The sequence below is a fragment of the Chiloscyllium plagiosum genome, unplaced genomic scaffold (genome assembly GCF_037043375.1).
Source record: "Chiloscyllium plagiosum isolate Xiang-an unplaced genomic scaffold, Cpla_swu_hap1 HiC_scaffold_35, whole genome shotgun sequence".
Classification (NCBI taxonomy): domain Eukaryota; kingdom Metazoa; phylum Chordata; class Chondrichthyes; order Orectolobiformes; family Hemiscylliidae; genus Chiloscyllium; species Chiloscyllium plagiosum.
In genome coordinates this window covers 36111959-36125320 of record NW_028270173.1, presented here as the reverse complement: position 1 = coordinate 36125320, position 13362 = coordinate 36111959, and the positions used below count along the sequence as shown (strand labels likewise).

Below are 13362 nucleotides of genomic sequence, written 5' to 3'. Positions count from 1 at the left end.
AGAAACTCCCACATCATTTTGAGCCATCAGTTTTTGGGGAGTAGTGTATTTAAACCATAATATATATTATTCATTTTTTTTGTGTACTTTTTCTCATAATAGCTGAAAATTCTTTAACTGTTAAATTTATAATTATATCCTACGCTTTTTTTTTGTTTTATGTAGCTGACCCTTAATCCATATCAACATATTACATTCAAACCAAGTCTGCTACGCTGCACTTCTCGAAAACAAATAAGTCTATTCCATTCGCTGGCTGTCCTTTATCAACAATGTTATCAAAACCCTCAATAGACATAGACATGTTTGTGAAGCATGATTTCCGATTCACAAATCAATATGGAGGGTGATAAATCAAATGATTCTTTTGCAAATATTCTTTGATCTCACGCTTTATAACAGATTCGAATATTTGGATAATAGCTGACATAGTGGCAACAAGTTGGTGATTTTTTTCTCTTTATAAAAGTTCTGAAAAAAAATCACACTGGCATTGTAAAGTTAATCATGCTTCTCTGAGAATATTCTGTCAGATGTGTTGAGTTCCTCTAGCAAATTTTGTTGTTATCTCAGATTTCCAGTGTCCACAATATTATGCTTAATTTCACAAATACCATGCACTGGTTAATAGCTTAATCCCAATCCCTCCCCCAACCCAAACCCACGTGCATTTTATGACAGTCTGGACACACTTTGAATAATATGGTTTTGACACTTGTATTCTTCCCTGTTGATGGTTTATGCATTCACGTATGGAGTGCACCATTAACACTGAAAAGTTTTAAACGGTTGTGTTTTGAGTGTGTGTGACTTTCATCAGAAGACTGACATTTCTGTGTTAATTATTAATGTTCAAATGGTCTTTGTTGTCAATTTCAGATACATTTAAAAAATGAAGAAACAGTGCTTATGAGAGTAAACGGGTACTTTTTATTACCTAGTCTTCTTCTGTTACAGACATTATTCTTTCACATTCAGTGAGCAAAAGTCATTGATTTTTGCTTTAATCCAGTTGATGTACATTCGAACTAAATATAAAATTCTTGGACTTGGAACAGTTGAACCTATTGCTATTGCTCTCAGTCGATTTGTTTATTCCTTCTTGGAAGCATTACTGTAACAACATATTTGATCATTAACTTCAACTGTTCTCTGAACATGGACTGAGTCACAACATATATAAAAGCATTAGTACAGCAGTTCAACTCCAATAACATTACTCCAACTTCCTCAAAGATATATAATGAACTAACATAATTTTTGGGATTTATGCCTGAAACATTACGATATATGAAGTTTAAAACATATAAAAGCCACAGAATAATAAAGCTGCCAGATATGCTGAAGAGTAAAATCACAGACTTCCTCCTGCTTTCCATCTCTGGGTCATTGGGATGTTGTCCCTTAGTCTGACATTTTAGCTGTTTACGTGCACGACTAGCCATTAGTATATGTCTCACAGTCAGAGTATTGAGGAATAAAATTAAACTGTATGGAATCAATGGGGTTAGAATTGTCTCAAACCAATTAAACCCTATCCATGCAGGATCAGTGTAATAGCTTAGTTTTTCTTTACAATACCAGGGAACATTATCAATGATCTCTCCAGGTTCAAACCTAAAGTACAAGGTGATGTCTTTTAAACAGAGCAGAACACATGTTGTTGACATTATCACAACTGCCGTTTTCTGAGTACAATATTTTTGTCTCAATTTCTGGCAACAAATAGCCACAAATCGATCACATGAGAAAGTGACTGTGAACCATACAGAACAGTCAGTTGCTGCATAAAGCAGGACAGTAATAACACTACAAACAGGGGTGATTTCTAAGAAGGATCGAGGGAAAAAATAAAAACTGATTCGAAACAGTATGACTTCAAAGATGATGACCAGCGTATCTGCCACGGCCATGACCACCAGGTAGCAAGTGGTGCAGCTAGAGAGGCCACACTTTCCCCGTATCATAATCAGAATTACCAAAACATTAACTGTGGAAGAAAAAAAAGACCATAAGTCAGTGAGAAAACATTCTCTTTCTGTTTTTCTTTTGAAGGTTCAGGTCAGAGGAGCACTTTTAAAAAATCATATCAAAAACCTAAAAAGTCTTGGATATGATCATGAATGAGGCAGGACAGCGGCTATAAGGGAGAGAAAACAGCAGAATTTGAGTGAAGATATAATTATTTCAACAGTTTCAAAGGTTCAACTGGTTCACGTAATTAAATGATCAAATTCAAAGTTTGTGCGAAGATTTCACATTAGATTAGATTACTTACAGTGTGGAAACAGGCCCTTCGGCCCAACAAGTCCACACCGACCCGCCAAATCGCAACCCACCCATACCTCTACCTAACACTACGGGCAATTTAACATGGCCAATTCACCTAACCTGCACATCTTGTGACTGTGGGAGGAAACCGGAGCACCCGGAGGAAACCCACGCAGACACGGGGAGAACGTGCAAACTCCACACAGTCAGTCGCCTGAGGTGGGAATTGAACCCGTGTCTCTAGCGCTGTGAGGAAGCAGTGCTAGCCACTGTGCCACCGTGCCGCCCACGGTGCTCGGGTGCTCGTTGTTGTTGTTGTTCTGTTCACCGAGAATTAATTGCTTGTTGTCTGCGTGTGTGGCTACTAAGGATAGCTGGTCGTGTCGTTTCGTGGTTAGTTGATGTTCATGTATGCAGATTGTTAGCTGTCTTCCTGTTTGTCCTATATAGTGTTTTGTGCAGTCCTTGCATGGTATTTTGTACACTACATTAGTTTTGCTCATGTTGGGTATTGGGTCCTTCACACACACAGACCAAGTCCTAAACTATGAAAGTAACCACCCCAACACACACAAACGATGCTGCATCAGGACACTATTCAAAAGGGCCACAACACACTGCAGTACACCAGAACTGCAAAAAGAAGAAGAGGAACACCTATACAAGGTATTCGCCAAAAACGGATACCCGCGCAACTTCATCAACAGATGCCTAAGAGAAAGACCACGGAACGAGGACATGCCACAACCAAAAGGACTAGCCACACTACCATACACAAGGAGCATGCCAGAACTGACAGCCAGACTACTGCGACCCCTAGGACTCATAACGGCACACAAACCAACAGCCACGCTCAGACAACAACTCACCAGAACGAAGGACCCAATACCCAACATGAGCAAAACTAATGTAGTGTACAAAATACCATGCAAGGACTGCACAAAACACAATATAGGACAAACAGGAAGACATCTAACAATCCGCATACATGAACATCAACTAGCCACGAAACGACACGACCAGCTATCCTTAGTAGCCACACACGCAGACAACAAGCAACATGAATTCGACTGGGACAACACTACTATCATAAGGCAAGCCAGACAGAGAACAGCCAGGGAATTCCTAGAGGCATGGCATTCATCCACAAACTCCATCAACAAACACATCGACCTGGACCCAATATACCAACCACTACAGCGGACAGCTGAAACTGACAACCGGAAGCGGCAGGGACAGACCGCTATAAACACCGGATGAAACATCAAAGAAGCGCTTCGCAGGAGGCTCCCAAGCACTGATGATGTCGCCTAGCCAGGGGACGAAACGTTTGCAACAAAAACTTCCAGCTCGGCGAACAGAACCATAAATGATCAAATGGTAGAATTGCAGATCTAGATACTATTAAGATTCTACTTCATTGCTTGCTTCCTTGAAGTAACATGGTGATTTTATAACACGTCTATTCTCCACTATTCTTATCACAACAACTGAAGAGTAACAATTTCAAAATCTACTCTATAACCTATTTTTTTTCCGATTGGCCTTTGTGCAAAAGCACATTTGTTAGTCTGGAAACAATTTATAGCCTTCCTTAAAATTTTGTAACAGTTTTTGTGACTCACAATGAGGCGTCCTGTATATTAAAGACGTCACATTCAAACAAAAAGTGTACGTAACATGGTACTGTGAAGGAATCTGAATCATTTTTAGAGCTTCATAACCGAATTCTGTATCAGAGTTTTTGTATTAAATTCATATGGAACATTGTTTACACTGCAAGTAGAACAGAACTGGGGCTTATAATTGTCTGAGAAGAAGGAACAGATTTGCTGTCCTTTATTTTAACAAGTCTGAGGGAAAACCTTACAGTGATCTGAAAAAAAAAAGTTTGGATTTTATATGTTCGCTGGAATTTCTGCAAGTTGCCTTATATAAACTTAGAAATTATTTAGAATATACCCTAATTAATATATGCAAAACAGTAATACAATTCTTGATTTAAAAAGAAGAGCTAACATATATCAAACAATTAATTACACACATGTTGCAGTTCAACACTTAAATATACAAAGAGCAATATCTCATATCTGACATTTGCCTCTGATGTCTGTTTCAGATGCACATACTCCTTTAGAAAGAGAAATGACTCGATGCTTTAGTAATTTGTAAGTTGCAATTTTTTTTTTCCTTTTCAGTAGAGGTAATAGCATTAAACAACAGAGGCAATTGAGGACATTTAACACAATGCAATCATTAATTGTGCACCTGATCATGATCATCGTTCCTGCAGAATTTAATATTGTTAGTCAAAATAAAAGAAAGAAGAAACAACACACTGTCACAGATTGAGACATGTCATACTTTACAGCCACTTACCAGGAACACCAGTAAGAGTAAGAATCATATAGTATACTTTCCTAATGCTGTGAAATAGTTCCATATGCGGCAGCTATGCTTCCTAAATTTAATTCTTAAATGATACCTAGTTGAGCCTTTACTCGTGAATGGCAATATGCCCATAGAGACCTTGATGTTACAAAGATTTTTGTTTGTGCTCTTTTGAAAACAAAAAGCCACCAACAAACAAATGATGCCAGTGGTTTTTTTCTTCAATGTTTTGCGAGACAGCATATGTCACTTTGGGATTAATTTATGAAAACCAAGAGATTGAAGAAACTTGATTCCCTTAATAGATGAACAAAAACATGGAGTTTGCCTTCTCTCAATAACAGTGTCAATTCTTCAAACGCTATCAGGTCCACCTCTGGATCTGTATGTGGCCACATATTAAGTTCAATATTTGAACTGTTAGCTCCATGGGCCCCTGGACAGGCGATGACCTAGTGGTGTTATAGCTGGCCTGTTAATCGAGGGACCCAGTTAATGCTGTGGTGGACCTTTGTTCGAACCCGACTACGGCACACGTGGAAGTTTAATTCAATAAATATCTAGAATTATGAATCCAACAATGACCATAAATCCATTGTTGAATGTCGTAAAAACCCACCTGGTCCACTAATGCCCTTTCGGCATTACATGTGACTCCAGACCGATAGCAATGTGATTGATTCTTAACTGCCCTCTGGGGAATTAGTGCTTGGCAATAAATGCAACTTAGCCAGCGACACCCACATCCCTTAAATGAATAAAGAAAAGAAAATTTTCTCCAAAGACCACTTTAGGTGTTGAAATCACGTTAAATAATTCAACAGGGTGTTCCCTTTAACACCTTCTCAATTCAATCTAGCTTGGTAAACTAATAAATGCCTAAAATGTACAGAACGTTCATTATAGTACAGTCTCCCTCCAAGAGAAAGAAAAAGCTAAAAAAAAAGAAAAAAAGAAGAATACCCAGTGAATCCTCAACATTTGACTAGTTGTTGCACTCAAAACATCAATGTATTTGATCTAGCATGGACTTTGATAGTTTAGTACCCAACAATGCTATTGTTGCTGAGTATTAAGATGAGATTCACTCTTTCTGGGGGTGGTGCTTACATTGGGGACAAAAAGTTAAATTTCGTTGCCACAGATCAAATCTTAATTCTGTGCTGATCTCACAGAATTGCGACCGTGTGGATCAGGCTATTCGGACCATCAGATCTGCATGACCCTCTGCACAGCATCTCAACCAGACCTGCCCGATCCCCATAACCCTACATTTCACTGGCTAACTGAACTAAGCTGCACACCTGGACAGTATAGGCAGTTTAGCATGGCCAATCCACCTAAGCTGCACATCACTGAACTGTGAGGGGAAGCCACATCACTCAGAGGAAACTCCCACAGGTACAGGCATCAATGTGAAAACTCTACATAGAGTCTCTGCAAGTTGGAATTAGACATTGGTCCCTGGCGCTGTGAGGCAGCAGTGCTAACCAAACAGCCACACTGCTTGTTGGAGTCACTAAGCATGGATTGCAACATATCCGATAAAGCACAATTCATGCTATGCAAATATGAGTGAGACTCAGGATTTTTGATGATGTGCTAGATGGAAATTTATTGTTGAAACATGCACCCTTTGATTGGTCATTGGAAATGCTCTTTACTGTGGTTGTAGTATTTTTTTGTCTGAGGCTGAAAGGTATGCATTTGAAAACCACAATTTATTCAATGGAAAAATTGGTGACACTCACCAACACTACCGTTGACTGGAATTTTGGCATGGCTTCTCAATACTTTCCAGTCAAATAGTCCACAGAAGACAAAAATAGTCATTTCAGCTCATCTCTTTACCATCGTTTGAACTAAGCCAATGAAGAGCTGAATGGCATTGGCTGAAAGAGGTTATTCCTGAATGAGTGTTCCTTCTCAATTTAGAGACACAGATTGAAGAAAAAAAAACACCATTCATGATATACACAGTGTGAAGGTGGGAGTTCTTGTCGAACATGAGATTGCAATAGTTAATATTACAAATATTGTAAACGTCAAATGCAAATGAAAGACATACATTATGGTTGCATTCTTGTGAAACCCTGCATTATAGAAAGGTCGTGCTTCAGAAACAGCGCTTAAAGTGTTGGAGATGTAATTGCATTGCAGTCAACAGATACTTTAAATGTTCACACTTTAGAAACAGTGTCCCCAATTCATCAATCGCATTATAGCTACTTAACGTTAAGGAAACGTGTTACAGCAGAACAGCCTGTTCATTGTTGCCAAAAACAGAAATTACTGCCCAAACTCAGCAGATCTGGCAACACCGGTTGAGAAAGCAAATTTAACATTTTGAGACCAGTGACTGCTCATCATAACTGATGAAAGCTGGACAAAAAAAAGTGATTTTTGTGCAGAGTAAAAGTTTGGAAGATAAAGCATGGTTTAAAGGTGAGCACAAAAGTGGATATTGAGTCCAGCGAGAAAGAGATTTGAAAGGGCCAGCAAAGGGACAAGGTTATTGATAGTAAGGGTCAGAACAGAAATGAAACTGAATAAGTGATTCTGAGTGCTGAGAAAATGGGGTAGAATCTGTAGACAGTGCTGAAAGCAATTCGTGTTATAACTTAGATAAATGTGTGGTGTGGAACGAAAATGCCATAGAAGAATGGAATCAGGCTCTAACGATATTAAATGTGATGTTGAAATGATATGTTTTTCTTCACACTTGCATTGAGATTCATTGGAACACTGCAGAAGCAGAAATGTTGACCAGTGATATGTTGAAATGAGAGGTATCTGGAGCTCGGGATCATATTATGGATAGAATTTGCATTTCTGCAAAGTGGTCGCCAGTCTGCTTTGCATCCCATTGTTTTACAGGAGACAACACTCAACAGCGAATACAGACGACTACATTGAGTGAAGCACAGGTAAATTACTGTGCCATCTTGAAGGTGCGTCTGGAAATATGTCTGGAACGGAGGTAAACGGGCAGCTGCTGAATTTTCTGCTGTTACTTGGTTTCGCTGGGAAGTGTTGGACCAGCAGGAGGAGTGGTCCTGCAAGGAACCGAGCCTGTACAATACTGAAAAGAGAGCGTACAGTACAATGTTTATGGTCGTGTCATTCCGCTGGAAGTGAAGAAAATGTAGCTCACAATCTTTTGGATGTGGAAGCTGGTTGGATAGCAAGTAGGAACTGAGGAATTGCATTGTTATTGCTTGGGAGAGGAAGGAGTGAAGTTCGAAGTTGAAAGAGATGGGTTGGCCACGAGTAATGTTAATTTCAACTATGATAGCAGGTAATCTTCAGTTTCGAGAAAATGTGGATACTTCTGAGGCCCCCCTCCCCTCTGTGGAAGGTAGCATCATCTGAACAGATGTGATGGAAACAGAGAAATTGGGAGAAAGGGTTGTCTGCTTAGATTGAGCTGTAATGAACTCAGCATCCCATCTTGTCCTCTGGGAGGATTGGATTGCAAGCAGTTTCCATTGTTTCTAATCCAACTTTATACAAATATTTCATTCCCCACAATCGAATACACTTAGTAAAACAAAGATAGCAAACTCTCCTTATTGCTCTAGGCTGAAATGTGCCCCCATTTATCTTATACCTTCACAACAAAGAAGTTGTACTCTTCAACCCGATTCGGTATCTCGAGTTTCACAGGAATGAGGAAGAATAGGTGTCACTACAGTTAATTCAGTCAACATTTTTTTTTGTTGATACCTCTCATCCTCTATTATTTTTGTGAGACAGTGACTTAGTGCTGAGCTGATTATGACAATTCCATTTTCCAGAATGGTGTCAGTTCAGCTCCTTCCCTCATCAAATGGAAGAGAGCTTTACCGCTGCCAGCATGACACAAAGTTTTCCCTTCTTTAAAAGTGATACAGAAATAATTGTCTCACCCCAAGCCTCATCTCTGAACAAATCATGTTGAAGCATTTTTAAATTAAATGAATGTGCGAGAATCTCAACAAATAAAACTTAAAGTTAAAAAGGGCAACAAGAACTACATTCACTGAAAGCACCATGGAAATGTACGAATGGAAGTAACTGAACAAAGTTTGTGCACGTCAGGACCTCATTAATTTTATATGAATTGTGTAAAATTATGAAACTGAGCAATGATTCCGTGATACATTTATACTTCTTTTAATGAAGCTTCGTGAGCCCAACCTCCTCTTCTGATATTTTTTGACTTGGTTGGAAAGTGACATGCTCTTCATGCTACTAAACTATCAATCCAGTGATCCAGGTCAACGTTCTGGAGACAGGAGGCTGATCTGTCAGCACTGTAAGTAACGGAGTTTGAATTCAGTAAGAAGTTAGAAGAGTAGCATCTTTGACTATTTTGCCTTCCCACCCGATTTATCAATCACTGTCAGGGAATTTGAACGCGACTTCATTGATTTCTTCTGGTCCCTATAAACATTGGTTGCCATTTGAGCAATTAAAAAAAAGGAAATATGCCCACATCCTAGATCAGAGTAAAGAAACGGCTCAACAGAGCCCTGATTAATATCAGACATCACAACTTTATTGCATCTGGTTCGAATTGCCCGTGAGCATTATTCATCATGAATGTCTAATTAATAGATAACATGACACAATGGATATCTTAATTTTTTTGTTTTATGAATGTCATTCTGATCAATCAGTACAATTTGTTCAAAATCTAGGCTTGCTACTGTCTTTATTTTGCTTCAGCAATATTTTTGTACTGACAGAAGAGAAATCGCTTGAACGTATTTTTGAATGTGGCATTGCATAGTGCATAGCAAGCTGGATTGATTGTACTGTTGATATAAATAATCCAGTATCCAAAATTCCAAATGGCCTGTGGATAGAAGGTAGAAATGATCATCATAACAATGTATGGAGTCCACGTGATGATATAAGCCAGAATAATTGCCAGTATGGTCCTGGTTACCGTTTTGTGTCGGTTTACAGCTACCTTGTACATCCAGGCCATCTTGGTCATTTTAATGATCTCATAATTTGGTCGGACCTCTCTGTTAACAGCGTCCATGTTGTTATTATCAGTTGCGAGTCCTACCATAGTGCCAGTACAGCTACGAATTTTAGTGTTGCTGACTATCTTCATGGAAGCGAGTTTGGCGGGGTTTATCACTACCTGGCTTTGTGTAGTGGTGTACTTTGCACTGTCATGGATTGCCTCTTCCTTCTTCTGATTTGGTGGTGAAAAACCGAGAGAATTTGTCTCAGTGAAGACTTTCTCCCTTTCTCCCTGTCCATATTTGTCAATTGTAATTCCAGAAGTTATTTTGATGTTTTGTGATTTCACATCGAGTAACTGTTTGGACACATTTGATGTTTTGTTAGTACTTGTTTTTTCGATATACGCCTTCCATAGATTGGGAGAACTGAAGCCTTTGTTTGGCACAGATTCCTTTTTAGCTCGTTTAATTCGACTTTTGCTGGCACAAGATATGCGCCCAAAAAAAGTCACCATGATTGTCACAGGGAGATAGAAGAAAGCTATCACAATGTCTAAAGTGATGGCTGGATTTGAGAAGAGTTGTGGATAACACTCATCCACAGGAATGGTCCGCGCTCGGACAATGAACTGCCAGAAAAGAATGCCAGGTACCCATAGGAAAAATGGCACCACCCAAGCAGCTGCAATCATTATCCCTGCAATTTTAGTTGTTCTCCTCAGGGGGTAGCTAAGGGGCTTTGCGACGCAGAAGTAACGGTCAAAACTGATGATGAGAATGTTCATGCCAGATGCATTATTTACAACATAATCTACAACAAGCCATAAATCACAGAAAACCGGACCAAAAGGCCAATATCCAAGTGCAGTAGAAATGGTGAATATATTCATTGTGAATGCGCCAAGAATGAAATCAGCACAGGCTAAACTGAAAATAAAGTAGTTGTTAGTAGTTCGCAAATGACTGTTTGTTTTGATTGAGATAATAACAAGAATGTTTCCAAGAATGGTCATCAAATTTATAGAACCAGTCACAACCACAATGAAGATCACTTCGACTGTTTCATATGAACTTCCTCTTTGAATATCAAACAATTTAGTTAGATTCGTGAGAAATTCATTTGTCTCACTTGAGCGTGACATCCTTCCACTGTGATGTGTAATTAGCACTGCCAAGTTCAAAATATGGAAAGTAATTATAACATTCAGAACAATGATCAGGGAACAGGTGTCACAAACAGTAAAATATTTAAAAGCTATTGTGAGTTAACTACAGTAAAGTGGATAAGAATGATGAAGAGATTTCAAAAACAGCTTTTACAAAATTTAACATGTTTGCCTGGAGAGCTGCCGTGTCTATTTGGATTCATCTCACAGGTCACTTATTGCACAGCAAGAAACAGTTGATCGCATGTGCCAAACTGAATAAAGATTTTATGAATCACACGTTAAGCATACGATGGATCATTTTATATTATTGACCCAATAACTCTAGTTAAACAATCCTTGCATTCTAAAAATAACCTTAAGACTAGATTTTTTTTGCCATGTGGATTTGATTGTCTTCAATTTTCAAGGTCATTAAGTTCACAGAAATGCTGAACATCTATGTCTTCCACAAAAACTTTGCAAGAACAAGTATGCTAATGTTAGCCTTCTCTGAAAAAAAAAGACGTCAGGAGAGACGACAAAGTAACAGCACAAAAGTGTCTTAGCGCTTCGTCTATTTGAGTGAAGAGATCAATTTGAGATCAAATCACTTGCTCAGATTATGCATATTTCAAAACGTATCACTCATATAAACATAATGCGAACATATATCCAGCATCAGATTTACTTTCTTTCCAATCATTGTAGCTCGTGCGAATTTCGTGACAACTGTGTGTTAAAAATCCGACAATGTTTTATTATTATGATGCCAAAAATTGAAAATTAAGTGTGTGAAATGGATTGCAAGATTGATAAATGACAATGTCCTTTATCAAATTTTCAGCTTTACTGAATACTAAGTAGCTCACTACAGTCTATTTCGATTTTTGTGAAGAATGAAACATATTGATCAATTCTGGGCATGCTAACTTAATTCTAGGCAATTGAAAGGAACAATGGCTTAAGAAAATATTGAAATTGATTGATAGACAGTGGTGAAAATGAGGCAGGTTTCAGATTCTCCGAAAAAGTCGGTGATGATGAGATGCAAAAAAAAAGTGGGACATGGGTGAAGATAGTGCTAAGGGGAACGTGATAAAGGGAATGATTATGGGACAACAGGACGGCAAAATCCATTGCAAAGGTGCGTTCCATGATGTAATATACTTTGTAACTATATCAAGTACAATACAGCACAAGACAAAAAACATCGATGTTTGCTGCATTGGAAGAAATCATATCGGAAAAACAAAGTAAGAAAACACCGGCTTTGAAAGAAAGTATGCCGCAGAAGAGCCACATCAGAAAGGTGACCGAATGTTATTGATGCAGTCATTTTTCAAAGTACTTCAGAAGAAAAGTTTCAACAATCCATAGTTTAGAAGTTATGTCTTAATCACAAGGAGATTCTGAAGGTTGAAAATTGATCGTGGTCAGTTTCAATCATTCTTAAGTGTACGCAGTCCAGTCGGGTGGCTCATGACACATGGATTACTTTTAGCACCTGCCATTCTTCCACAGGCAACTGATGCACGTTAATTGCAAGACCATTAGTCCACTAGTCTCACACAAAGGCAGGACATAATAGAAATCACAATAACTCGGAATGTGTATTTCGAGAAGTGATCTCAACGGATTACAGACAAGTAGTTAATTGTGGTTTAACTCTTCAATCAAACCATACTCCTATCTATTGAAATAGTGTGTTATGAGCATAGATTTTAAAAAATTACCCATACGGATCCTATTTTTCAATAATTTGTTGATCCTGTATATATAACGTTCAGAGATGGCATGACTTCACAGTCTTCCTTTGTTTAGCTCATTTATTATTTTGAATTAGGATTAGCTGTCCCACAGTTCTTTTTTTAAAAAAATCAATAGTTAAGCGGGAAAATCTTGATTTACCATGACAGATGTTTCGCAGTTTAACTCATGATATGAAATGACAAAGAATTTTCCAGAAAATAGTAACATTCTCATATCACCTCATTCTGTATTTATTGTGTTATAAGATTGATATTTTCAAGATTGTGTACACTGTATTCCAGGTTCTAATACTTGTTGGAATTAGGCCATGCACATTTCTGAGAATGCTATAACTTGTTTCTTTTTTCCCTGAGAAAAGTAAACTGTATTCACCATTTCAAACTAGTCTACTAATACCTTAGCAATAAAACATTTTCACTGTTGGTTCTAAGGAACACTGAGCAAAATTAGAAAATAATGTTTAAATAGTGGACAAAAATTGAACAATTTGTAAGGAGAGTGGATAAGGATCTCAGCTAGGTTTTTATCCATAAAAAAATGACTACAAAAGCTAGAGTACCTTAGATGGCTGAAAATATTGATGAGAAGATAAAGAACAAAAAGAGGATATTGTGTACACCAAGATAACAATATAGCAATATTATAGCAAAAATAGTAATAAAAATCGGGAAGAGTATCTAAAATACTGGAGAAAGGACGAGGCTAGAATATCGAAGGTTAAGTGGAAACATGAAGAAAACAAGGAAGGCAGCACCAAGACAAATAGGCAAATGTTCTTCATGCATATTAATAGTAAACAATTCGTGAAAGTTAGATTTGGG

At 38.1% G+C, this 13362-nt stretch overlaps 2 protein-coding genes across 2 annotated transcripts; both read right to left on the bottom strand.

Annotated features, from left to right (window-relative positions):
- Positions 1–1079: 1079 nt before the first annotated feature.
- On the bottom strand, positions 1080–4714 carry LOC148140647 (putative G protein-coupled receptor 139). Its single transcript, XM_087979092.1, has 2 exons — positions 4651–4714; positions 1080–1990 (listed from the first exon to the last, which is right to left on the bottom strand). The coding sequence occupies exons 1-2, from the start codon at positions 4712–4714 to the stop codon at positions 1080–1082; spliced, it is 975 nt and encodes a 324-aa protein (XP_087835218.1).
- A 4644-nt stretch (positions 4715–9358) lies between these two features.
- Positions 9359–10765, bottom strand: LOC148140646 (muscarinic acetylcholine receptor M2-like). Its single transcript, XM_087978905.1, has one exon. The coding sequence runs from the start codon at positions 10763–10765 to the stop codon at positions 9359–9361; it is 1407 nt and encodes a 468-aa protein (XP_087835031.1).
- Between the last annotated feature and the right edge of the window lie 2597 nt (positions 10766–13362).

Bases quoted from the DNA above. Each gene is read 5' to 3' on its own strand.
- LOC148140646 (XM_087978905.1), bottom strand. From the start codon at position 10,765: ATGTCACGCTCAAGTGAGACAAATGAATTTCTCACGAATCTAACTAAA.
- LOC148140647 (XM_087979092.1), bottom strand. From the start codon at position 4,714: ATGGAACTATTTCACAGCATTAGGAAAGTATACTATATGATTCTTACT. The intron at 1,991-4,650 runs GTAAGTGGCTGT...TTTCTTCCACAG, and splicing joins TACTCTTACTGGTGTTCCTG to TTAATGTTTTGGTAATTCTG.